General features: G+C 50.3%; 1 protein-coding gene across 3 annotated transcripts in view; it reads right to left on the bottom strand.

Annotated features, from left to right (window-relative positions):
- Positions 1-23,245, bottom strand: part of LOC130489521 (myosin-7) — an 85,677-nt gene that overhangs the window by 16,706 nt on the left and 45,726 nt on the right. The window contains exons 1-19 of one of the 3 annotated variants that reach the window (XM_056863267.1): positions 17,835-18,035; positions 16,610-16,753; positions 15,642-15,798; positions 14,292-14,319; positions 13,665-13,773; positions 12,188-12,280; positions 10,607-10,670; positions 10,304-10,402; positions 9,269-9,372; positions 8,680-8,818; positions 7,396-7,514; positions 6,024-6,173; positions 5,598-5,768; positions 4,824-5,133; positions 3,699-3,772; positions 2,687-2,774; positions 2,263-2,380; positions 1,586-1,709; positions 565-701 (exon numbers count right to left, since the gene is read on the bottom strand). In XM_056863267.1, the coding sequence (XP_056719245.1) occupies positions 565-701; positions 1,586-1,709; positions 2,263-2,380; positions 2,687-2,774; positions 3,699-3,772; positions 4,824-5,133; positions 5,598-5,768; positions 6,024-6,173; positions 7,396-7,514; positions 8,680-8,818; positions 9,269-9,372; positions 10,304-10,402; positions 10,607-10,670; positions 12,188-12,280; positions 13,665-13,773; positions 14,292-14,319; positions 15,642-15,798; positions 16,610-16,753; positions 17,835-18,035 (2,429 nt within the window). Of the gene's footprint in view, positions 1-564; positions 702-1,585; positions 1,710-2,262; positions 2,381-2,686; positions 2,775-3,698; positions 3,773-4,823; positions 5,134-5,597; positions 5,769-6,023; positions 6,174-7,395; positions 7,515-8,679; positions 8,819-9,268; positions 9,373-10,303; positions 10,403-10,606; positions 10,671-12,187; positions 12,281-13,664; positions 13,774-14,291; positions 14,320-15,641; positions 15,799-16,609; positions 16,754-17,834; positions 18,036-23,245 lie in introns of those variants that run through there. The other 2 variants (XM_056863268.1, XM_056863269.1) reach the window with 2 other exon arrangements.

The following is a 23,245-nucleotide window of genomic DNA, read 5'->3' as shown; positions in this document are numbered from 1 at the left end:
ATAGCTGTTCATTCACACAGGGAGGCAGACCAATGGTGGCAAGCATCTGCAGCTAGGGTGGATGAGAAAAAGCCATGTGCTATGCTCCACCACCATGCATGGCCAGAAAAGGAGGAGCCAACAGAGGAGGAAGTCAAGGGAGGCAGAAGGACACAATCACTTGGGGGGGGGGGATCCAGCCAGAGAGAGAAGTCTAGCAATGTTGTGGTGCAGTGGTTAATTTTAGGCCCTTCCAGGGGGCGGGGCTACAGCAGTTGCCCTGCTGTGCCAACCCCTGACACCAACCCCAGCCAAGTGCACTAAAAAGAGTGAATGTTTGACCTAATATGGACAATGATGCTAGAATTATTGAAAGGCACATAAAAGGGGAAAAACCACAGGGAATGGGTTTGATTCCTAGCTTGGAAGAAAGCAGCTATTGGATCCAACCCCACTGCTCCGTCTGGCAATTTAATCTTGAAGGTAACCAAGATTTCCGGGCATCACTGTGAATCTTCCCATTTCCCCCATCTGCCAAAATCTGAAATGCTTCCCGTGATGTGACGAGGGCCATTCATCACCCACCTGCGCGCCATGATCTTCTTGAACTCGATGCGCATGAGCTGGCCCCGGGACCGGGCCTGGATGCGGGTGATGATGCGGGAAAGGCGTTCGTCCCGCATCTCCTCCAGTTGGCCCAGCAACCCAGCCTTAAAAAACACCTGCCAGGAGAGGCAGGTAGGGTAGACATGTCAATGCCAGGGGAACAACTGGCTACATTTAAAAAGACAGCTGCATCCATTTATGTAAGTACCCGTCTCCCCCCATCTCCTGCCAGTGCCATGCCTGGCAACCCTATATGGAACCGCTGCCACCTTAACTGTCATAGTAAATAGGAGAAAAATCAAAGACAATGAATAACTTATGCTGTAAAAAGCACTGCTGAATATAAAGTGCACAGCACGAAAGCTCAATATGATCTATTATGTACAATATACACATGTATGAGATTCCATATATATTAACATACATTCAGTTCTACACAGAATGGCAGTTTTACATATAAACATAAATCAAACAGAAAGCATGTGGAATCCAAAAAAAGGATAGTCCATGAAAGGTCCAGCAGTATCATAGAACAGCGTTCTAAAGAAGTACAAAAACTTTCAAGTACTGCCTGAACTGGTCAATCTTCCATCAAACTGATGCTGTAGCAGGAAAAGCACCTTCCGGATTTTAGTTCGTTTTCGCCAAGCACTAGCTTCATCAGCCTAGTATATCTATCCAGCCCATTCATTGATGTAACATATTCTGTATTGTTATAGGTTTAGTAAGTAATTGTATAGAACACGCTTAGATTTTGTTATTAATACACTTTGTGATTTTTGACATTATTGTACCTTAACTGTCATGGCATGCCCCAAAGAATCCTGGGAATTGGAGTTCCCAGGCAAGTGTGGTGGGAATAACAGTTAAACCAGTTTTAGTCTGTAGTGTGGATATGCCCTCTAAGAACCGGATGCTGCCTCAGGATGACTCGTGAGTGGCAACATCAGTATCTGTTCCCGATGCGCCCCTCTTACCCAAAAGAGCTCTGCCCCCTCACCTTGGTGTGCCCGAATTTGTACTGGTTGTGGTCGATGTCCAGAGAGCCCAACAGCTTCTCGGCTCCCTTCCTGCTGTCGATGAACTGACCCTCAGGGATGGAAGCGGGATTCAGTATACGATACCTGGCAGGGAAGAAACCATTAGGTAAGACTCCCCTGCCAAGGATACATAAGTCCGTAGATGCACGGGGCTCCCATGGAAAGGGCATGACCACCTATGCGTGGCATTTTCTCTCCAAACCTGTTAATGCAGTTTCAGTTTCCAAAATGAGGGAGATTGTGTATGCTTACATTTGTGTAAATCCAGGCTTTAAGCCTCTATCCTGGCATGTAAACATCGTCCCTTGCATCGACCCCCGATTATGGGCCTCATCAGGCAGTAGTGCAGGGGTCCCCAACCCACCAAGTATTATTAGAAAGTGGGTCAGACCTGGTGGGGCTTACACAGATTAAAAAGCATCCTGTTAAACAGAGCTTCTGCCTGAAATATTGAGTTATTATGAGAGCTATGCATAACCTTGCTCCACAAAATTTTGTGGTTGTTCCCACAGGCACAAAAAAGTTGCAGGTCCCTACTGTAGTCTAAAGAGAAAGCCGCTTCTCCACTTTGTATAATTCAGTGACAGGCCGCAGGGGAAGAAAGGGATATATCACCCCTGTTGACTCCCAGACCTACCGTTGCCTGAAGTCCCCATAGAGAATTCGGTTGGGGAACCCTTTACGGCAAATCCTGATCCCCTCCAGAACGCCGTTACAGCGTAGCTGATGCATAACCAAAGGGTTGTCCATCTCGCCTGGGAAAGGAAAGTGAACAGAAGAGAAAGGTCCTTTTTGCATAGATACTTTGACTCACGTTCGCCCCCAGACTGACTTGGTTGTCCCTTAGAGATGACCTCGCGCCCAGCCCTTGTAAAGTATGGGTCACCCAGTGAGCATCTTTGGCAGAACGGGGATTTGAATCTGGATCTCTCAGATCTTAGTCTGACACGCTGCTGTGGACTCATCAGAGCTGACTTTGGGTTATGTTGACAGAGAGCCGGGAATGCACCCCAGTTCATGGGGGACAGCCTGAACAGGAAGGCCCCATCCCACTTACTTACCAGGTGCCTTCTTTTCATTGGGGATTATACACCGGACAAAGTGAGGGTGTGTCGTTTTCAGGTTTGCCATCAGCTTGTTTAAGTTCTCCTGGAGGAGGTATGGGAGAGGGAGAGAGAAATGAGGTGGACATATATCAGCAGTGGTTTGGCCTGCTTTTCCCCTGAATTCCCAACATTATTTATTTATTTATTTTATATCCTGCTTTTCTCCCCAATGGGGACTCAAAGTGGCTTACATCCTTCTCTTCTCCTCCCTTCTATCCTCGCAACAACCCTGTGAGGGAGGTTAGGCTGAGAGTGTGTGACTGGCCCAAGGTTCGCCAGCAAGCTTTCATGGCAGAGCGGGGATTCAAACCTAGCTTTCCAAGATCCTAGTGTGACACTCGAACCGCTACACCATGCTGGCATCATGAGAACATAAGAAAGGCCCTGCTGGATCAGACCAAGATCCATCAAGTCCAGCAGTCTGTTTACAGAGTGGCCAACCAGGGAACAGCCATGCTGGGTCAGACCCAGGCCCATCAAGTCCAGCAGTCTGTTCACACAGTGGCCAACCAGGTGCCTCCTGGAAGCCCACAAACAAGACGGCTGCAGCAGCACCATCCTGCCTGTGTTCCACGGCACCTCATGCAATCCTCTGATCCGTGCAAAATAACTTGTCCTGAGGACATGAGGAAAGGATCCGGAACTAGAAGATAACATTTCCAGGAAGGGTAGAGACCCGGCACATCTTAATGAAATCCTGGCTGGGAGAAATGGTGTGTGTGGGGGAACAGGACACCCCAGAAAGAACAGGATCTCTCTAGCTTTCTCCCTTCCAAGCTTCCTTATTATTGCAACAAATTTTGCCCCCTTAAGTACCACCATAGAGCCACTTCCACTCTGCTTCCCACGCCCGCCTTCCCACGGTCCCCCTCTCCTCAGGCAAGGGCCCTCCAGGGTGTGGGATCCCCCCTTCCTTTGGTAAAGATGCCCCCTCCTCCAAACTCATCCCCAAGTTTTGGTCTCATACCCGGTGAAGCGCTGAGACAGTCTGGAAAGACGACCCTTTCTTCTTGGAGCCTTTCCCCTTGCCGCCATCTCCACCTGGGGGGAGGAGAGACATGAGAGGGTCGTTTCACACCTGACGTGACCCCCCCCATCAGAGGTCACCTCGCTCTCCCCCTGAGTTTCCCCGTGTATTGAGGGACCTGTTTTATCTTGAATTTGAAAATGCGGGCAACACAGGGAAACGCAAGGGGAGATCAGAACAAAGACCCAAAGTCGTCAGAGGGGTGACAGTGAGGGAAATAGCCATGCATAAAAGGCCTGGATGTACTCAAGTCCCAACACTCCGGTTTGGTCTGTATCTCCACCCTAACCGCCTGCCATCCTCCCGCACTGTTTCTCCCTGTTGCCACCTTTAAGTTACAACTTAAGCTGTGCTTTAGCACTGAGGGGCTCCTAGGTTCTCTGAAGCACGACCCTTTTAAACCCTCATGGCAAAAGATCTTGGATGAGAAATTGTCATTGTTGGGCTTCTCGCAGGATGTGTTAGTAGATCTTGGGAAAACGGAAGCTTTCACCAAAATTAAAAAGCGCATTAAAGAGCTTGATTATAACAGCACTACTTTTCGTGCTCGCCGCGTTTGTTCATCTCCGTTTTTCATAATACCACCACCACGCCGTTTGCCCGCTTATACTTATTATTTGACAACTCCTCGTCTTTCTAGAGCCTCCTGTTTAGCTAGACTGAATGCTAACCCCTCAATGGTTATGAAGGGCAGAATTTTGACTATACCATACCCAGACAGGACCTGTCCTTGCTCTTCTGGCTCTATTGATTCATTGGCTCATGCTCTGTTGGAATGCCGCTTTTATGAGGAACTCCGAACCCGTTATACGTCTCCCCTTTTAACATATAAATCTAATGCGTCTGTGTCTGACATAATGCCTTTTTTATTAAGTGACAGGGATCCCAAGGCTACGTTGTCAGTGGCAAGATTTATTTCAGTCCTTATATCCCTCAAACATTAGGTTTACGCTGCTCAAGACCAATGGATCAAGGCGCTTCTAAGGGATAAAGGAAAGGTTTCTCCCTGTCTTTTAGCCACCACCTCCTTTCCCCTGCCCGCTCTCCACCTCGTCCCTGTCTCACCGGCGTCGGTGCCAGTATAGGTGGAGAAGAGGGTAGCGAGAAGTTTGAGGGCTGATTTCTGGTAGAGGCCCACCACCGTCTCGTTGAGCGGATCCTTGTTCTTCTGCAGCCAGCCCATGATGTTGTAGTCGACGGTGCCAGCGTAGTGGACGAGGGAGAAGTGTGCCTCCGGCTTGCCCTTGGTGTTCCGGGGCTTCCCGAAATTGGCCGACTTGCCCAGGTGGTTGTCGTACAGCTTGGCCTTGAAGGTCATGTCGGTGGCTTTGGGGAACATGCATTCCTCCTCCAGGATGGACATGATGCCCAGCGGCTGACCAGGAAGGGGAAACAGAATATAACAAGAAAAGATGGAACAACAGCAAAAAGAACTGGACAGAGAAGCTGCCGTATTTTGGAGAACTACAAAAAGAGAGGATACCACATTGAGATGAATAATCTGATGGATCAATTAAAAATTTTTTATTTTACTAGCTGGAGATCTCCTGCTATTACAACTGATCTCCAGCCGATAGAGATCAGTTCGCCTGGAGAAAATGGCCGCTTTGGCAATGGGACTCTATGGCATTGAATTCCCTCCCCTCCCCAAACCCCGCCCTCCTCAGGCTCCACCCCAAAAACCTCCTGCCGGAGGTGAAGAGGGCCCTGGCAACCCTACACAGGCACCATGTTGGGGACCCCTGCTCTAACTGCTACACCACACCTCCAGTGCAGTCTCTCTGCACATCCCGCAAACTGCAAGCGTCCCCACAATCAAAGCCCGTCCCTCAGCCACACCTTCTCGATGAGGTCGATGGAGGCCTGGAGGTCCATGCCAAAGTCGATGAACTCCCACTCGATGCCCTCCTTCTTGTACTCCTCCTGCTCCAGCACGAACATGTGGTGGTTGAAGAACTGCTGCAGCTTCTCGTTGGTGAAGTTGATGCAGAGCTGCTCAAAGCTGTTGAACTGGGGTGGGTGGGAGGAGGGAACAGGTTGGCCGCTGTGTGAGACGGGATGCTGGACTCGATGGACCCCTGGTCTGATCCAGCAAGGCTCTCCTGACGTTCTTATGACTCTGTGGCATTATACCCTGCTGGGGTCCCTCTCTGCCCCAAACCCCATCCTGGCCAGGGTCCAGCCCCATTTCCCAACCCGGAGCCAGGCTTCTCCAAGGCCGATGCTGCGGCCTCACTCTGCCCACCCCCTTCAGGGACCACTTACATCGAAGATCTCGAAGCCCGCGATGTCCAGCACTCCGATGAAGTACTGCCGCGGCTGCTTGGTCTCCAAGGAGTTGTTGATCCTCATCACCATCCAGGTGAACATTTTCTCGTACACCGACTTGGCCAGGGCCCCGATGGAGTAGTTCACCTGAGCAGGGGCCAGAGAGGCAGCCCCCCCGCCGCAACAAGGGAGCAACGGGAGGGGACAAAGAGAGAGAATGAGAAAACTCTGCAGGAAGCGGGGCGTTTGGTGGTCCTGGGAGATAGGAGTCATAGAATCATAGCATCGTCGGTCTTTTAGGCATGGCTGTTTCACTTGCTGTCACCCCTCCGACGACTTTGGGTCTTTATTTGGATGATGCATGCCGTTTGCAATCGTCAGAGGTTGCCTCGCTTTCCCCCTGCGTTTTCCCGCATTTTGCCCGCATTTTCAAATTTGTGATAAAAACAGGTCTCTCAAAACACAGGAAAATGCAGGGGGAGAGCGAGGCGACCTCTGAGGGTTGCAAACGGCCTGCGAAATCCAAACAAAGAGCCGAAGTCGTCGGAAGGGGAACTGATCTCTGGAACCTGGAGACCGGTTGTAATTCCGGGAGGTCTCCAACCACTACCTGGAAACTGGCAACCCCACTAATGTTGTGCCGACCTAACCACATTCAGACACGCAAGCTGCATGCATACCCACAGAAGCCGCTTGTCAGTGGCCCCACCCCCTTTCCTTCAGCAAGTAGGCACACACACACACATGCCAAAGGCTGGAATCTTTCCTCTCACATAAGGGAACAGCCTTCCTCCCACCTATTCCTCCTTTAAGTTTTGCTTCACCCTGCAAGGGAACAATATTCTATTCATTAATGTAGCAATGCTCACGCAGGCGCTGTAGAAACTAATGACGTTGCATTGACAAGCTAACATCGAATGTTATTGGAATGTCAAACGTCTTTAAAAACTCTTGCATTGCCCCTCCCTCTGTGTGACAGGATTGCAGAGCTCATTGTCTGTGTCCTGGATCACCCGGTTATGATTCCTTGGCCAATAAAGCAAGCCGTAAGCTCACACCAGCCTCCTTGACCTCATTACTCCATTGGACTCTGTGTTAATGGGGGGACACATCATTGGCGCCCGAACAGGGACACATCACTAGTAGGAAAATACAGGGCCATGACTATTCTCCCATTGGGGTTATAAGCAGCCTGGAAGGGCTATTTTCTATTACAGAAATGCACTGGGGGGTGTTAACCCTTCCTTTCCCAGTGTTACATTTTTGAGGCCATGCTACTTGTCGCAATACCAGTTCATGGATCGTTGGCATCACGCAAAACCTTCTAGGCCCGACTGTGGAGCGGCGTTTGAGGCAGCCCCTTTCTCACCTGCTGGACATTTTGCCCCTTGGTGACGTATTCGTTCCCGACCTTTACCCGTGGATGGCAGAGCCCCTTCACGAGGTCAGCCGAGTTCAGGCCCATCAGATAGGCGGATTTGTCTGCCTCTGGAAGGAAAAGGCATTTGGAAATATGTCTCTTAGGTCGTTTATGCATGGGTACTTTCACTCACACTCGCGCCCCACCCACCCCCCGTCTGTCTCGGTTGTTGTTTGGAGTTATGCATGAGATTTTCGTCCATTAGAGATGACCTCGCTGCCGGGACTTCCCCTCCTTCTGTTAACCTGATTCTTCCCTCTCCCCTGAGCTCAGCCCACTTTAAATCCCCATGCATAAGGCAAAGGGCAAGACACAGAAGCTTGGTTTCCCTCACAGCAAGCAATTACAAAGCAGCATGTCAAGGGGCAGGGATTCAAATACTTCCTGCTTCTTCTGAGTTCTTTCTGAGCAGAAAGCTTTTAAAAACGAGGCTTGGGTTTCTCTCCCCCCCCACTTTAAATAGCTCTGTTTTTTGTTTTTGTCCTTAAAATGCTCTTAAAGTGTGTTTTTATGGGGCAATTGGGTTTTGAGGGGGGAGGAAATTTTCTCTCACTACAGCCAATTACAAAGCAGCATTTCAAAGGGCGGGGATTGAAATACTTCCTGATCTAAGCTTGGAGACTGCTGGTGCGTAGACTCTCAACAGGAAAGTGTGGGTCCAGCCAGCAATGAACCTCAGGTAAAACTCCTATTAAATGATTTTTCTCCAAAGGTTACTGTGGGTGTTGCCAATTTCCTGATGGATGTGATGAAAATTCAAAAGCTTGCAACCTTTGATTTTTGTGCTCATTTTATTGTTGTTAGGGTTTATGATTATTTTGTACAACTGTAATAATAATTATGCCATTAAAGGTTTCATTGGTAGGTAAAACTCCCATGCATATAAATGACCTTAGGTGCTGCTGCCAGTCACCCACTGATATCCGTTGCTTTCCTTTCCCATTTGTTAGCTAAGAAAATCATTTGTTAGCTAAGAGAAACCCACAACGTGCTGTCCACGGCTCCCAAGTTCCCAGCATAAAATATGACAACAGAAGTATACAGTAGAGATCAGTTCACCTGGAGAAAATGGCTGCTTTGGCCATTGGACTCTATGGCATTGAAGTCCCTCCCCAAACCCCGCCCTCCTCAGGCACCGCCCCCAAAACCTCCCACCGGTAGCAAAGAGGGACATGGCAACCCTACTCACCCCCCTCCGCCCCCTCCCTGCCCCAAGGACCCTCCTTTCCTCACCCTCGGTCCCATCTGGCTCAGCCTGCTCCTCCCGCTGCTTCTGCTTGAACTTCATGTTGCCGTAGTGCATGATGGCTCCCGTCAGCTTGTACACGCCGACTTTCTCCTCTGGGGTGAAGCCCAGGACATCAAAGGCACTCTGCACGTGTGTCAGGAGAAAGCAAACAAAAATTGGGTGGTTGGGGGAGAGTGAGCTTAAGTCGGGCATCCAAGTTGTCTCCTGGTACCTGCTGCTTTTCCTGGCCTGCTATAAAGTCTTCCAGGTAGGGTTGCCAACCTCCAGGTGGTGACTGGAGATTACAACTGATCTCCAGGTGATAGAGATTGGTTCCCTTGGAGAAAATGGCCGCCTTGGCAATTGGACTCTATGGCATTCAAGTCCCTCCCCTCCCCAAACCCCGCCCTCCTCAGGCTCCACCCCAGAATCTCCAGGTATTTCTCCAGGGGAACTAATCTCTATTGCCTGGAGATCAGTTGTCATAGCAGATCTCCAGCCACCACCAGGAGGTTGGCTGCTCTCACCTGGACGTTGGCAACCGTAAGCCTGGCGTGTTGGCCCTCCTCTCCCTCCCCACCCAAGATCACTCACATCTGTGGCCAGCAGCTCCTCCGAGTCATCGATGGAGGCCACGGTCACCTCTCCTTGGGAGACGTAGTTGTAGTCGTATGGGTTGTTGGTCACCAAGAGCAAGTCTGTTTGGAGGCAGAAGTGGGGAAGAAACAGATTCAAAGAAGTCCAGTGATGACCTGGAGGCTTTGGATGCTGGGGTGGAAAGCATCAGCCCCTGGGGGGCTTATAATCTCTGCCTTCGTATTTCTGCCATATAGAGAAAGATGAGCATTTGACGCACACCTAGGGTTGCCAGGTCCCTCTTCACCACCGATGGGAGGTTTCGGGGATGGAGCCTGAGGAGGGCGGGGTTTGGGGAGGGGAAGGGAGGGATATAATACTATGGAGTCCACCTTCCAAAGCAGCCATTTTCTCCAGGTAAGCTGATCTCTATAGTCCAGAGTTCAGTTGTTTTCCCCCAAAGGGCTGTGGCTCATTGGGAGAGCATCTCCTTTGAATGCCAAAGGTCCCTGGTTCAATCCCCAGCATCTCCAGTTAAAAGGACCAGGTAGCAGGTGATGTGAAACACCTCTACCAGAGACCCTGGCGAACCACTGCCAATCTGAGTAGACAATACTGATTGTGATGGACCAATGGTCTCAGCAGAAGACAGCTTCATGTGTCCACGGGAAATCTCTAGGCTCCACCTGGACACGGGCAACCCTAGACCTGGTCCCCAACTCTCTCATCCTGCAATGGAGGCCAAACCAGGCAAAACAAAGAAACCTGGGGAAAATGGACTTCCCAGAGCCACCATGGTCCTTATTCAATAATAACCTCTGGGCTCCCCTGCACGCTACCCAGACTCAACCCAAATGTTATATGAATGAAACCCTGGGTCTTGTCTAGCCCCATGTGGCCCAGGATGACCTGATCCCCTGGAATTTTTTTCCCCAGTCCTCTTTTTGGTGCCCCAAAATGTAGGGGAGGAAAGCTTGTTCTGTAATGTTAAGGACCCAGTGGGAACTTGAGTTGCCCCATCCACGCACCCACCCACCTTCAACGAAGACTCACCCAGAAGCTCTGGTTTCTTGTTGGACAAGATCTGGTAGAAGATGTGGTAGTTTCTCTCAGCTTTGAGCTGGAAAATAACACGGGACTTCTCCAGGAGGTCTAAGAGAGGGAACGCGAAAATGAATGGATGGATGCAATCGGAGGGAGGGTGAAGGAAGGGAAAAACATTCCACATGGAAAGGAAAAACATTACTCAAAGGGTTTTACTCCCAGGAAAATGTTCTTAGGGTTCTTAGGGTTGCAGTCACAGGTAGACACATGGACAAGACAGAGAAACAAACTTCCGTTATCCGCCTCACTCACAGGTTTCTATGTCAGCAGACGCCAACTTTCCTGTCGCCCCAAAATGGATCCGGATAAATTTACCCTAGACAGAGACACAATGGAATGAATATGAGGCACGAGGGGCTGATCCCGGACCGGGGTTCCGATCGCCCACTTGCTCTGAAGCTCAGCATCCGGCCTTGGGTATGAGACTTTATGTGGGAGATCTGTAATCAGATGCCCGGAAGTATTTTTCAACCTTAAAAAGCAACTGTGGCGTAGGTTCTTTTGGATCAGGGGGTGTTAAATCTCTCCTGCCGTACAATTTCCCTGGTAGAACTCCCCAAGCTGCGATTAAAGGGAAAGAGACTCAAGAGAAAGGGAGCCAGAGTGGTGTAGTGGTAAAGAGCGGTGGTTTGGAGTGGTACACTCTGATCTGGAGAACTGGGTTTGATTCCCCACACCTCCACATGAAGCCAGCTGGGTGACCTTGGGCTAGTCACAGTTCCCTCCGAACTCTCAGCCCCACCTACCTCACAAGGTGTCTGTTGTGGGGAGGGGAAAGGAAGGTGATTGAAAGCTGGTTTGATTCATCCTTAAGTGGTAGAGAAAGTTGGAATATAAAAACTAACTCTTCTTCTTCCGCTGATGGGGCTAATAATAACTTGAGATGGAACATATGGACACAAGCAGTCTTATTCTGAATGAGACCATTGTTCCATCAAGGTCAGTACTGTCTACTCAGACAGGCAGCAGCTCATCAAGATCCTATACAGAGGTCTTTTACTTCATCTATATCCTGGTCCTTTTAACTGGAGATACCAGGGGCTGAACCTGGGACCTTCTGCATGCCAAGCGGATGCTCTACCATTAAGCCATGGCCCCTCCCCAGAACACATAAAGCTGCCTTATACTGAACTAGACCATCATTCCATCACAGTAGGTATTGTCTACTCAGACTGGCAGCTGCTGGTCTAGGGTCTCAGGTAGAGATCTTTCACATAACCTACTGCCGGATCCTTTTAACTGGAGATGCTGGGGAGTGAACCTAAGACCTTCCACACGCCAAGTTCATGCTGCACCACTGAGCCACAGCCCCTCCTGTTTCTACCAGGAAGATGTCACAGAAGGGAACGTTAAAACATGACTCTTCTCTGTACTGTGGGCCAGATCCAAATAACCCCGGTAGCTGTTTTTTAAGGTTGTTAATACCTCAGATCTCTCATGCAATATGTAATTCAGTCCCAAGACTGGCCAGGCCTACCTCACAGGGTTCTCTCTCTGAGCTTCGTAGAGGGAGGGAGGTAAGAGGGAAAGTAGAACATAAAAAAGAAAGATCCCAACAGGGCAAATGCTGATATACCACCCCCAATCCTTGGCGTACGTCATCCAGAGTGGCCTTCATAAGAACATAAGAAAGGCCCTGCTGGATCAGACCAAGGTCCATCAGGTCCAGCACTCTGTTCACACAGTGGCCAACCAGGTGCCTCTAGGAAGCCCACAAGCAAGACGGCTGCAGCAGCATTGTCCTGCCTGTGTCCCAGAGCACCTAATATAATAGGCATGCTCCTCTGATCCTTCATGTCTTCTCTATCTTGCCAGATTGTGGGGAGGACTCACAAATCGAGACGAGTTGTCATTCCTCAGTGTCTTGGCGTTTCCGAAGGCCTCCAGGGCAGGGTTAGCCTGGATGATTTGATCTTCCAGTGTCCCCTGCAGGTGGAGCAGAAGATCAGAACAGAAAAGAGAAGCATTGACAGGTAACCCCAGACCTCTGACACCTCTGTATATCTTGCCACTCTCTGGAGCACTGGGGACTTGGGTGTGTTTGAGTTGCGTAAACTGGACAAAGATAGAACATTGTGGAGGACTTTGATTCATAGGGTTGCCATGAGTGGGAAGCGACTTGATGGCACTTAACACACACACACACACACAAACTGGACACAAGAGAAGATGAACACATGAAGCTGCCTTCTACTGAATCAGACCCTTGGTCTATCAAAGTCAGTATTGTCTACTCAGACCGGCAGCGGCTCTCCCAGGTCTCAGGCAGGGGTCTTTCACATCACCTGCTTGCCTGGGGATGCTGGGGATTGAACCTGGGACCTTCTGCATGCCAAGCAGAGGCTCTACCACTGAACCACAGCCCATCCACTAAGATGCCTGTCCCAGCAGTACCAGGTTGGGTGTGTGCGTGTGCTGAGGGGTGAGCAGAGAGCCAGAAAGAGCCTGACTTATATCCTACCTCTGCCCCGAGTGCCCTGTGGGGGGTCTTCAGACCTCTGGATCCACCCAGTCCTCACATGGAGATGATAATAAACCTGCCCTTGTTATCAAGATCCTATTAGGAGTGTCCAGCTATACACTGTCCCAATACGCAGCAAATACAGTTGCCAACTCCAGGTTGGGGGAGATTACTGCAGATTTCTGGGGGTAGACTGGGGAAGACAGGGTTTGGGGAGGGGCCTCAGCAATAGAGTCCACCCTCCAAAGTAGCCATTTTCTGCAGGGGAACTGATGTCTGTGGTCTGGAGAGCAGTAGTCATTCTGGGAGGTCTCCAGGCCCCACCTGGAGGTTGGCAACCCCAGCAGCAGGGGCCCAAGCGAACTGAGCACATGGGCAGGAGCACCCAGCTGCCGTCGGCCCGCTAGTGATCAAAGAAGTCGCAATAGCGCCGAGGAGTAGCAGCCATTTGCATGCCTGCTCAGCCTGTCTCTCCCCCCCCCCCCCCGCCAGGGGTTCCTGGCAGCTGTTCGGGAACAAATGGCTACAAGCTGAGGACAGGAGAAGTTATGCGGGGGAGGGGGTTAGGGGGTGGGAGGAGGAAGGCCCAGGCCCTTTGGCGAACCCAATCCGGCCACCACTAGTTATGATGGAACTTGGGACCCTGGCAACGGCTCCTTCTGATAACAATCTCTGACACTGGCCTGCCTCGAAGGGTTGCTGTCAGCATTATCGAGATGAGTTATTTGAAGTGTTCTGAAGCCTCAGGTTGAGCCATTATTGCTCTGTCTAATACAAAATGTGGCTGGCTGCAAAAAGAATGGGAACAAGCCTGTGCTCCAGGGACCGTGTTCAATATTTGGCAAGAACCTTTGCGCTGTTTGCCTGCTCCTTCTTGCGGTCACCAGTAGCCGTGATGCTGGCAAAATACTGGATCACCCTTTTGGTGTTCACCGTCTTTCCTGCACCGGATTCTCCGCTGGAATGAGGAAGAAGAAAAAACATGACCGCAAGAAGCTGCCCATTTCAACGATGGCAGTAGCTCTCCAGGGTCTTAGGTAGAGAAGCATCATCCCCGACACCGAAGTACCACCCACTAAAGGTTGCCAACCTCCAGGTACTAGCTGGTGGAGATATCCCACTATTACAACTGATCTCCAGCCGATAGAGATCGGTTCACCTGGAGAAAATTGCCCCTTTGGCAATTGGACTCTATGGCATGGAAGTCCCTCCCCAACCCCTGCCCTCCTCAGGCTCCGCCCCAAAAACCTCCAGCTGGTAGTGAAGAGGGACCTGGCAACTCTACAGCCACTAAACCTGGTACCTTCTGGTTGCAAAATAAATGCTCTGCCACTGAGCCATGGCCCCTCCCCGGCTGAGGATGGGAAGGAGGCATTCTGCGTCAGTAGCTGCTAAATACTTGGAATGTGCTTTTTTATTTTTACAACTAGAACTTTAAAAAAAAAAGATAAACAGAAAATGTATTTTGGTACTCACGTGATGAGGACAGACTGGTTTTCTCGATCTGGAAGGAAATGGATAACGTCAGGATGAACGTGCCGGGTCAGAGGGAAGGCCCACCTAACCCAGAATCTTTGTCTCCAGCAAGGGGTAGCCGGATTCTGCCAGGAATCTCACAGGCAAGGTAAGATGCTGAAAGCTAGTCCTTTATCCCCAGTATCAGGCAGTTAGACTCCCTCCGAACATGTTCTGTTCCTACAAGCAATGGCCAAATAACTCACAGACCTATGCTCCACTGATAGAGTCACAGAATTATGGAGTTGGAAGGGATCACCAGGGTCATCTAATCCAACCCCCTGCACAATTCAGGAAATTCACAACTACCTCCCATTCCCACACCCCCAGAGACCCCTGACTCCATGCCCAGGCCAATCTGGCCTGGAGGAAAATTGCTTCCTGACCCCAAAGTCATTTATCCAGTCCTTAAATGCCATGAATCACTTGTGGCCCTAACCACCTCGTATGTTATTATAGGGTTGCCAACCTCCAGATGGGGGCTGGAGATCTCCCGGGATTACAGCCAGACTAGAGATCAGTTCCCCTGGAGGAAATAGTCACTTTGGAGAGAGGGCTCTATGGCATTATATCACGCTTAGGCGATTTGTATGCATTGTGTATCAGGCCACAAACCCACACAACAGATAGTGGGTTGGATCCTTCCTGGTTTTCCCATGGGAGAACAGGCCCTTTCCCATCGCCAAAAGGGCTATGCTAGGGATTTGGAGGCAGGATCCAACCTCAGGTATACAAGGCACATCTTCAAGAGAGAACAAGTTGCTTGGCAGCTCATAAGAACATAAGAACGGCTCTGCTAGATCAGACCAAGGTCCACCAAGTCCAGCAGTCTGTTCACACAGCGGCCAACCAGGGGCCTCTAGGAAGCCCACAAACAAGACGACTGCAGCAGCAGCATCCTGCCTGTGTTTCATAGCACCTAATATATTTGGCATGCTCCTCTGATCATGGAGATAATAGGTATGCATCATGACTAGTAGCCATGGATAGCCACGTCCTCCATAAGAACATAAGAAAGGCCCGGATGGATCAGACCCAGGCCCATCAAGTCCAGCAATCTGTTCACTCTGTGGCCAGGGGCCTCTAGGAAGCCCACAAGCAAGACGACTGCAGCAGCACCATCCTGCCTGTGATCCACAGCACCTAATATATTCGGCATGCTCCTCTGATCCTGGAGATAATAGGTATGCATCATGACTAGCTCATTTGGGGGGGAAAGTTCTGCAGACACTACTATCAGGAGGCGGGCTGCGTAACCAGGTCATGGGGTAAAAGCATCCCACAAGATAGACAGCAGCGATGCATTCTTACCCGTCAACATGTATTGGTACGCGTTGTCGGAGATGGAGAAGATGTGGGGAGGGGCCTCGCTTCGCTTCTTGCCCCGATAGGCAGCCACCACCTCTGCATTGTAGACCGGCAGCCACTTGTAGGGGTTGACGGTCACACAGAAGAGCCCGGAGTACGTCTGGGGAAAGGAAAGAGGAAGTACAAATATCTCGGGACGGGAGAAAGGATTCGGCTGCAAAGGCAGAGATGCAAAGGAACCATCCTCTAGGTATCCATGAGTAAAGGGTGTGAGTAAGGAGTGTTAGATCTGTGCAATGTAGGCAAGAAAATTCTGAAGGCTGAGGGAGAAGCTGTGGCTCAGTGGAATAGCCTCTGCTCTGTGTGCAGAAGGTCCCAGGTTCAATCCCTGGCATCTCTAGTTAAAAGGACCTGGCAGTAGGTGACATGAAAGAACATTGCCTGAGACCCTGGAAAGTCGCTGCCAGTCTGAGAGCCAGCATGGTGTAGTGGTTAAGAGCAATGGTTTGGAGCTGTGGACTCTGATCTGGTGAACCGGGTTTGATTCCCCACTCCTCCACCTGAGCGGCGGATGCTAATCTGGTGAACCGGGTTACTTTCCCCACTCCTCCACACGAAGCCAGCTGGGTGACCTTGGGCTAGTCACAGTTCTATTAAGAGCTCTTTCAGCCCCACCTACCTCACAGGGTGTCTGTTGTGGGGAGGGGAAGGGAAGGTGATTGTAAGCCGGTTTGATTCTGCCTTTAGTGGTAGAGAAAGTTGGCATCTAAAAACCAACTCTTCTTCTTCTTCTGAGTAGACAATACTGACCATGATGGACCAACGGTCCATGCGTAAATTGTTTTTGAATGGCTGCCATAGTGAGAAAATCCTATGGTTACAGCCTTTCCCCCATGGCTTAGCTGTGTGTAGTGGTGGTGGAGGGGGAGAGGGCAGGAATGGGTCTACTTTATGGGAGCTCCCAGACTTACATAGATCATCCAGGCTGCGTAACGTTCCTTGAGGTTATAGAGGACGGCTGGCTCGTGCAGAAAGGTGAGCATCGCCATATCCTCGATCTTGTCGAACTTGGGCGGGTTCTGCTGGTGGACATTTCCCTCCTTGACCGTCACCGTCTGCGGGTGGGAAGAATTAAAGGAGTGGGATGTGGCACCAAGGCTCCTATGGCAGCCTCCTCCAAATGCTTGGGAACAAAACATCTACTCCAGCAGTTCCCGTTTGCTTTCTGAACCCTCCCCATGACTTTCGGGCTGCCTCTTCCCCCTTTTGGCTCTTTGACAGCCATGACAACCGTGATGTCAACACCACTTGCCTTTTGGAATCTGATCGGCTCTTTACACTTCCCAGCCCTTCTGCTCCATCCCGCTTTGCTGTTAAGCTTTCTTCACTAATGCCAACTCTGTCCAGAGGCAAAAGTAAGCCAGTACAATCTAGTACAGAGTAAGTCTAAGGCCTTTTATGCAGGGATGTTTCCCCGCAGTCACCCCTGCTGACTGCTTGGGGGTTTCCTTTTAATTATGCATGCCTTTCCCGCCTCACTCTCCCAGCGCATTTGCCCATGTTTTCCAGATGCTGTTTTAGCCGAATCTAGAAAATGCGGGCAAAATGCGTGAGGAGAGCTAGGTGACCTCTGACGGGTGGAAAAGGCATGCATAATCAAAAGGAAGCCCCCAAGCAGTCAGCAGGGGTGACCGCGGGGAAACGTCCCTGCATAAAAGGCCTAATACTGGTAAGAAAGTGGGTCATAGTAGTATGGGGTTGCCAACCTGCAGGCACTAGCTGGAGATCTCCTGCTATTACAACCAATCTCCAGCCGATACGAGATCAGTTCCCCTGGAGAAAACGGCCACTTTGGCCATTGGCTTCTATGGCATTGATGTCCCTCCCCTCCCCAAACCCCACCCTCCTCAGGCTCTGCCCCAAAAACCTCCCGCCAGTGGCAAAGAGGGACTTGGCAACCCTATGCTAGTACATCCCATCTTCTGCTTCAAAACTCTCTAGAAAGAGTACTGGCCAGGTGCAAGTTACTTTCACCCCAACCCTTACTTCCGTTTGATCCTTGACTTTCCCCTGCTTGACCTTTCACCCCCCGACTTTCTCCCTGCGACATGTATCCCTGCTTGTTTCCAACCACCTTCCTTGCCCCATGTGTCCTTTGACCTTCTACCCGTGCCTCGGACCACCGCCATGGCGTACTTTGCCGTTCTCGGTTTGCACGGTGACGTTTCCGCCCTCTCGACTTGTTATCTTCCCCTTGACGTACTCTTCTTTCTCGTCGGGCACGAAGCACTCGGTACGGAGGTCAAACGCCCGCGTCTGCGCTTCCAGACGTTCCCTATCCGACTTGCGGAGGTAGGGAGCCGCGGCTCCTAACTCAATCATCATGGCATCTGACATTCTGGGCAGCAGAGGGCAGGGAGGATGTGAGAGGGACCCCAACACCCCTTGGCCCAGGTGTAGCAGCATCAGTAACCCCCAAAGAGCCCCGTGGCGCAGAGAGGTAAGCTGCAGTCAAAAAGCTCCGTGACCTGAGTTCGATCCCGACGGAAGTCGGTTTCAGGTAGCCAGCTCAAGGTTGATTCAGCCTTCCATCCTCCCGAGGTCGGGAAAATGAGTACCCAGTTTGCTGGGGGTAAAGTGTAGATGACTGGGGAAGGCAATGGCAAACCACCCCGTAAACATAATCTGCCTAGTAAACGTCACCCCATGGGTCACCCAGTACTTGCACAGGGCACTACCTTCACCTTTTTACAGCCTACATGCGCCACTTTGACAAAGTAACTCCATTCCCTCCCACAAATCCATACTCCCCCTCCACCCTAAGACCTCAATTAGTTGCACCTAACAAAATCCAAATAGACAATCTGAAATCTAAAATGTGGGTAGAGGCCATGGCTCAGTGGTAGAGCATCTGCTTGGCATGCAGAAGGTCCCATGTTCAATCCCCGGCATCTCCAGTTAAAGGGACTAGGCAAGTAGGTGATGTGAAAGACCCCTGCCTGAGGCCCTGGAGAGCCGCTGCCGGTTTGAGTAGACAATACTGACTTTGATGGACCAAGGATCTGATTCAGTTTAAGGCACTTCATGTGTTCATGTGTACATTTGGGTGGGAACTGGGAGGCATAGAGGAAACTCCTACCTGAGAGCTTTGCAGGAGAGAGCGGTGGAAGATCTAGAGACTGAAAAAGAGACCGAGGAGAAAGCAAAGAAGCGATTACTGTGTAGGAAAGAGTTTGGAAAGATTCACAATCAGTTGCTGACATCTCCTAGGGGTGCAGTAAGCCAACAGCTGCCCTTAAGGAAGTCCAGACACAACCGTGGCAAGAAGTCAGGTGCAGGGAGTCACAACCCTTAGGGGGTGGGGAGAGCAGACTGAGAATGCTTCCCCATTTCCCAAATCTCCCCCCCACCCAACCAGCTTCTCCCCCACTTCCAAAGACATTTCAAACATTTCAGACTCCAAACATCCACCCCCAACACCCACCCATTTCAACACCCCTATATCGGCCTCTTTATTCTCTGACCTCCTCCCTGTTTTAGCTCCCTTTATCCCACCTCTCCAATACCCTCTCCATGCCAAAATGGAGCAACCTTTGCCCCTTCCCCGATCTTGCTCCTCCTAAATGCTCCTTGCTCTGTGTGTGTGTAAAGTGCCGTCAAATCGCAGCCGACTCACGGCAACCCAGTAGGGTTTTCCAGGCAAGAGATGGAGAGAGGTGGTTTGCCATTGCCTTCCTCTGCGTAGCGACCCTGGTGTTCCTTGGTGGTGTCGCATATAAGTACTAGCCAGGACCGACCCTGTTTAGCTTCTGAGTTCTGGGCCATCCAGGTCAGGGCATGCTCCTTGCTATCCTTCCACTAAACAAGTAGCCCAAAGAAAGTTTCTATTAACCTTTCCTGTCACTAGGACAATGTAAACCCTCTGCACAGACTCCCCATAGAATCATATAGAGTTGGAAGGGACCACCAGGGTCATCTAGTCCAACCCCCTGCACAATGCAGGAAATTCACAACTACCTCCCCTCCCCACACCCCCAGTGACCCCTACTCCATGCCCAGAAGATGGCCAAGGTGCCTTCCCTCTCATCATCTGCTTAAGGTCATAGAATCAGCACTGCTGACAGATGGCCATCTAACCTCTTCTTAAAAACCTTCAGGGAAGGAGAGCTTAGCACCTCCCGAGGAAGCCTGTTCCACTGAGGAACCGCTCTCACTGTTAGAAAATTCTTCCTAATGTCTAGAAGGAAACTCTTTTGATTTAATTTCAACCCGTTGTTTCAACCCGTTCCCATGATTATGTGCATCAGATTGAAGATTCTAGTCCTGAGAGTTTTAAAGCTCTTGGCTTCTTACTCCCCTCCACGTGCTTCTCTAGTACCAGCCTTCTTTGTCTCCTTTATTTCGATTTCTGACTTGCCCTTCCTGGCCGCAGCTGGGCTCATTAAAATCAATATACAGCTCATAATAATTCTTAATTTTTTTTTTAAAATGGTACACTTCTCAATCTAAAACATAACCTAAAACATACTTAATGCTGCTTCCCGTAGTGGAATGCCTTCTCTCCCTTTTTCTGGGGTCCTTCTGCGTGACCCCCTGCTTATCAGCAAAGCTTTACCTGACCCACCCCACTCTCACTAAGAAGGGTCTTTTAAAACTTTCCCTTCGTGGCAGGAGGAAGGGTGCCACAATACTCAGAAAAGGATGTATTAAAAAAAATCCATTTAGAAGTCCATCTTTCTCCCAAACAATTAGGAAGGTCACAGGTTAAAAACCACACAGTCTGATAACATTCAGAGATTCCCATCCTCTCCTTTCATCTCTGGCCTCTTCCCATTTTCCTTGCTGCGCCGCCCCACTCAGAGAACACCGCACACAGGCACGTCTTGTGTCTCATGCGAGATACCTGCTGGATCCAACTTTTTTTGCTTGGTTGCTATTATCTAATAGAAGGTAGGTTTTCAGGGCCCTGACCTGGATGGCCCAAGCTGGCCCACTCCCTTCAGATCTCGGAAGCAGGGTCAACCCTGGTTAGCCCTTGGATGGGAGACCAGCAAAGAAGTCTAGGGTTCCTAAGCAGAGGCAGGCAATGGCAAACCGCCTCTGTTCGCCTCTTGCCTTGAAAACCCTACGGGGTCGCCATAAGTCAGCTGAAACTCTCGACGGCACTTTCTACCACCAGTCTGAAGGACCTATTACGTCCCGCCCTGCCCAATTCTTCCCTACCCATGCTTGAAAACCCACAACGCCTCCCCTTCTAGACCACCACCACCCTTGATCCCCCACCCCCCGTTATAAATCTTCCCCGTCTCTCACGCTAGGAAGGAAACTGGGTCCCCGTCGGAGCGATCTGAGCTTTGTGTGGTCCCCCCTCCCTTTATATCCTCCCTTCCAAAATAGCATCCTCCACCCCCCATCCCACTCTTCCCCCCCTCCCTCCATCCCAGGCTCATCACAGCTGTGAGTGACATGATGACAAGGAAGAGCAGGGATGGCCCCGGAGAGGTCCAGAGCCTGACCATGAATGGACTCCTCTTCCATCCCTTCGTCTGTCCACCCCCACCCCCCAATCCCTTGCTTCCCGGAGGAGAGTCACATTCCTTTGGGACACACATGCTCTCTCTCTCTCCCTCACACACACACACACACACACACACACACACACACACACACACACACACACACACACACAAACACTTGGAAGGGGTGGGTGGCCAATAAACACAAGGGAAGCGAGCTGGAATGAGAACATGTGTTTTGTTGAGGGTGGGGGGAGGCAGATGCTAGGCCGGGAGGAGACACGGATCAACAGCGGAACAGGGAGGAGGGTAGAGAATGAATGGGCGACGAACGGCAGGGAGAGGTCACGTAGATGGATGGGTGGTGTGCATTTGTGAAGTGCCGTCAAGTCGCTCCCGAGTCATGGTGACCCTATGAATCAATGTCCTCCAAAATGTCCTATCTTTGACAGCCTTGCTCAGGTCTTGAAAATTGAGGGCCGTGGCTTCTTTTATAGAGTCAGTCCATCTCTTGTTGGGTCTTCCTCTTTTCCTGCTGCCCTCAACTTTTCCTAGCATGACCGTCTTTTCCAGTGACTCTTGTCTTCTCATAATGTGACCAAAATATGATAGCCTCCGTTTAGTCATTTTAGCTTCTAGGGTCAGTTCAGACCTGATTTGATCTATAACCCACTGATTTGTTTTTTTGGCCGTCCATGGTATCCGTAACACCCTCCTCCAACACCACATTTCAAAGGAATCTACTTTCTTCCTATCAGCTTTCTTCATTGTCCAGCTTTCACACCCATACATAATAATAGGGAATACGTAGAATAAAAATTAATAACAACAATGACAATCATAATCCTACTCAGCAGGGTCGGCCCCGGTTAGTACTTGGATGGGGACCACCAAGGAAGTCCAAGGTCTGTATGCAGAAGAAGGCAGTGGCAAACCACTTCTGCATGTCTCTTGCCTTGAAAACCCTACAGGGTCACCATAGATTGTCTGCAACTTGATGGCTTTTTCCATCACCAGCATTTGTAGGCCTCTCTAGAGCGCTCAAAATGATTCACATGCGTTACCTCTGTCATCTCACATCCATGCCCTGTAAGGTAGGTCAATGAGAGTCAATGTGGTGTAGTGCTTAAGAGCGGTGGTGTGGAGTGGTGGACTCTGGTCTGGAGAACTGGGTTTGATTCCCCCCTCCTCCACATGAGTGGCGGAGGCTAATCTGGTGAACCGGGTTGGTTTCCCCACTCCTCCACATGAAGCCAGCTGGGTGACCTTGGGCTAGTCACAGCTCTCTCAGGGAAGGTGATTGTAAGTGGGTTTGATTGTTCCTTAAGTGGTAGGAAAAGTCGGCATATAAAAACCAACTCTTCTTGTGCTACCCACAAAAAAAGTTTTGCAGCTGTACTGGTCCAAAATCAAAACTAGGGTTGCCAGCTCCAGGTTGGGATATTCCTAGAGATTTGGGGATAGAGCCAGGGGAGGCTGGGGTTTGGAGAGGAGAGGGACCTTAGCAGAGTATATTGCCATAAAGCCGTTTTCTCCAGAGGAACTGATCCGTGGCATCTGGAGATCAGTTGTGATTCTGGGAGATCTTGAGGCCCCACCTGGCGGTTGGCAACCTTGATTCAGTACCCCAAAACAAACTACAATCCACACAATACTTTTTATTAGGACCAGCAACGACGACACAGGAGTTTGTGAGAACTCATCCTCAGGATGGATGTTACAAAATTAAAAATTAAAAACAAGTTGGGGAGGAAGGAACAAAAAGATATTCCAAGCCACAATTTTAAAGGCCTCTTGTCATCCCGGCTCTGAATGTCAGTGGTCAACTTGATATAGATTTGTACCTTTGAGGTTAGGATGCACTTTAGTTCTGAGCAAGAAAAATACCCCCAAATGGAATTACAAAGGCCCGCAGTCTTCCTTTAATCTCTCTAACACCAAGAGATTGTTATTCGTTATCATCTGCACATTGCTAAATCGGGGGATGAATTCATTGTGGCTGAGATGTGAAGTGACGGTTTCTCTGCTCACCCTCTTAGCATCTCTTCCCGCCCAACTCTAAAACTCTGGGTGAAGCTCGAACTCACAGCC

The sequence above is a fragment of the Euleptes europaea genome, chromosome 18 (genome assembly GCF_029931775.1).
Source record: "Euleptes europaea isolate rEulEur1 chromosome 18, rEulEur1.hap1, whole genome shotgun sequence".
Taxonomy (NCBI): domain Eukaryota; kingdom Metazoa; phylum Chordata; class Lepidosauria; order Squamata; family Sphaerodactylidae; genus Euleptes; species Euleptes europaea.
This window is presented reverse-complemented; position numbering and strand designations above follow the sequence as displayed.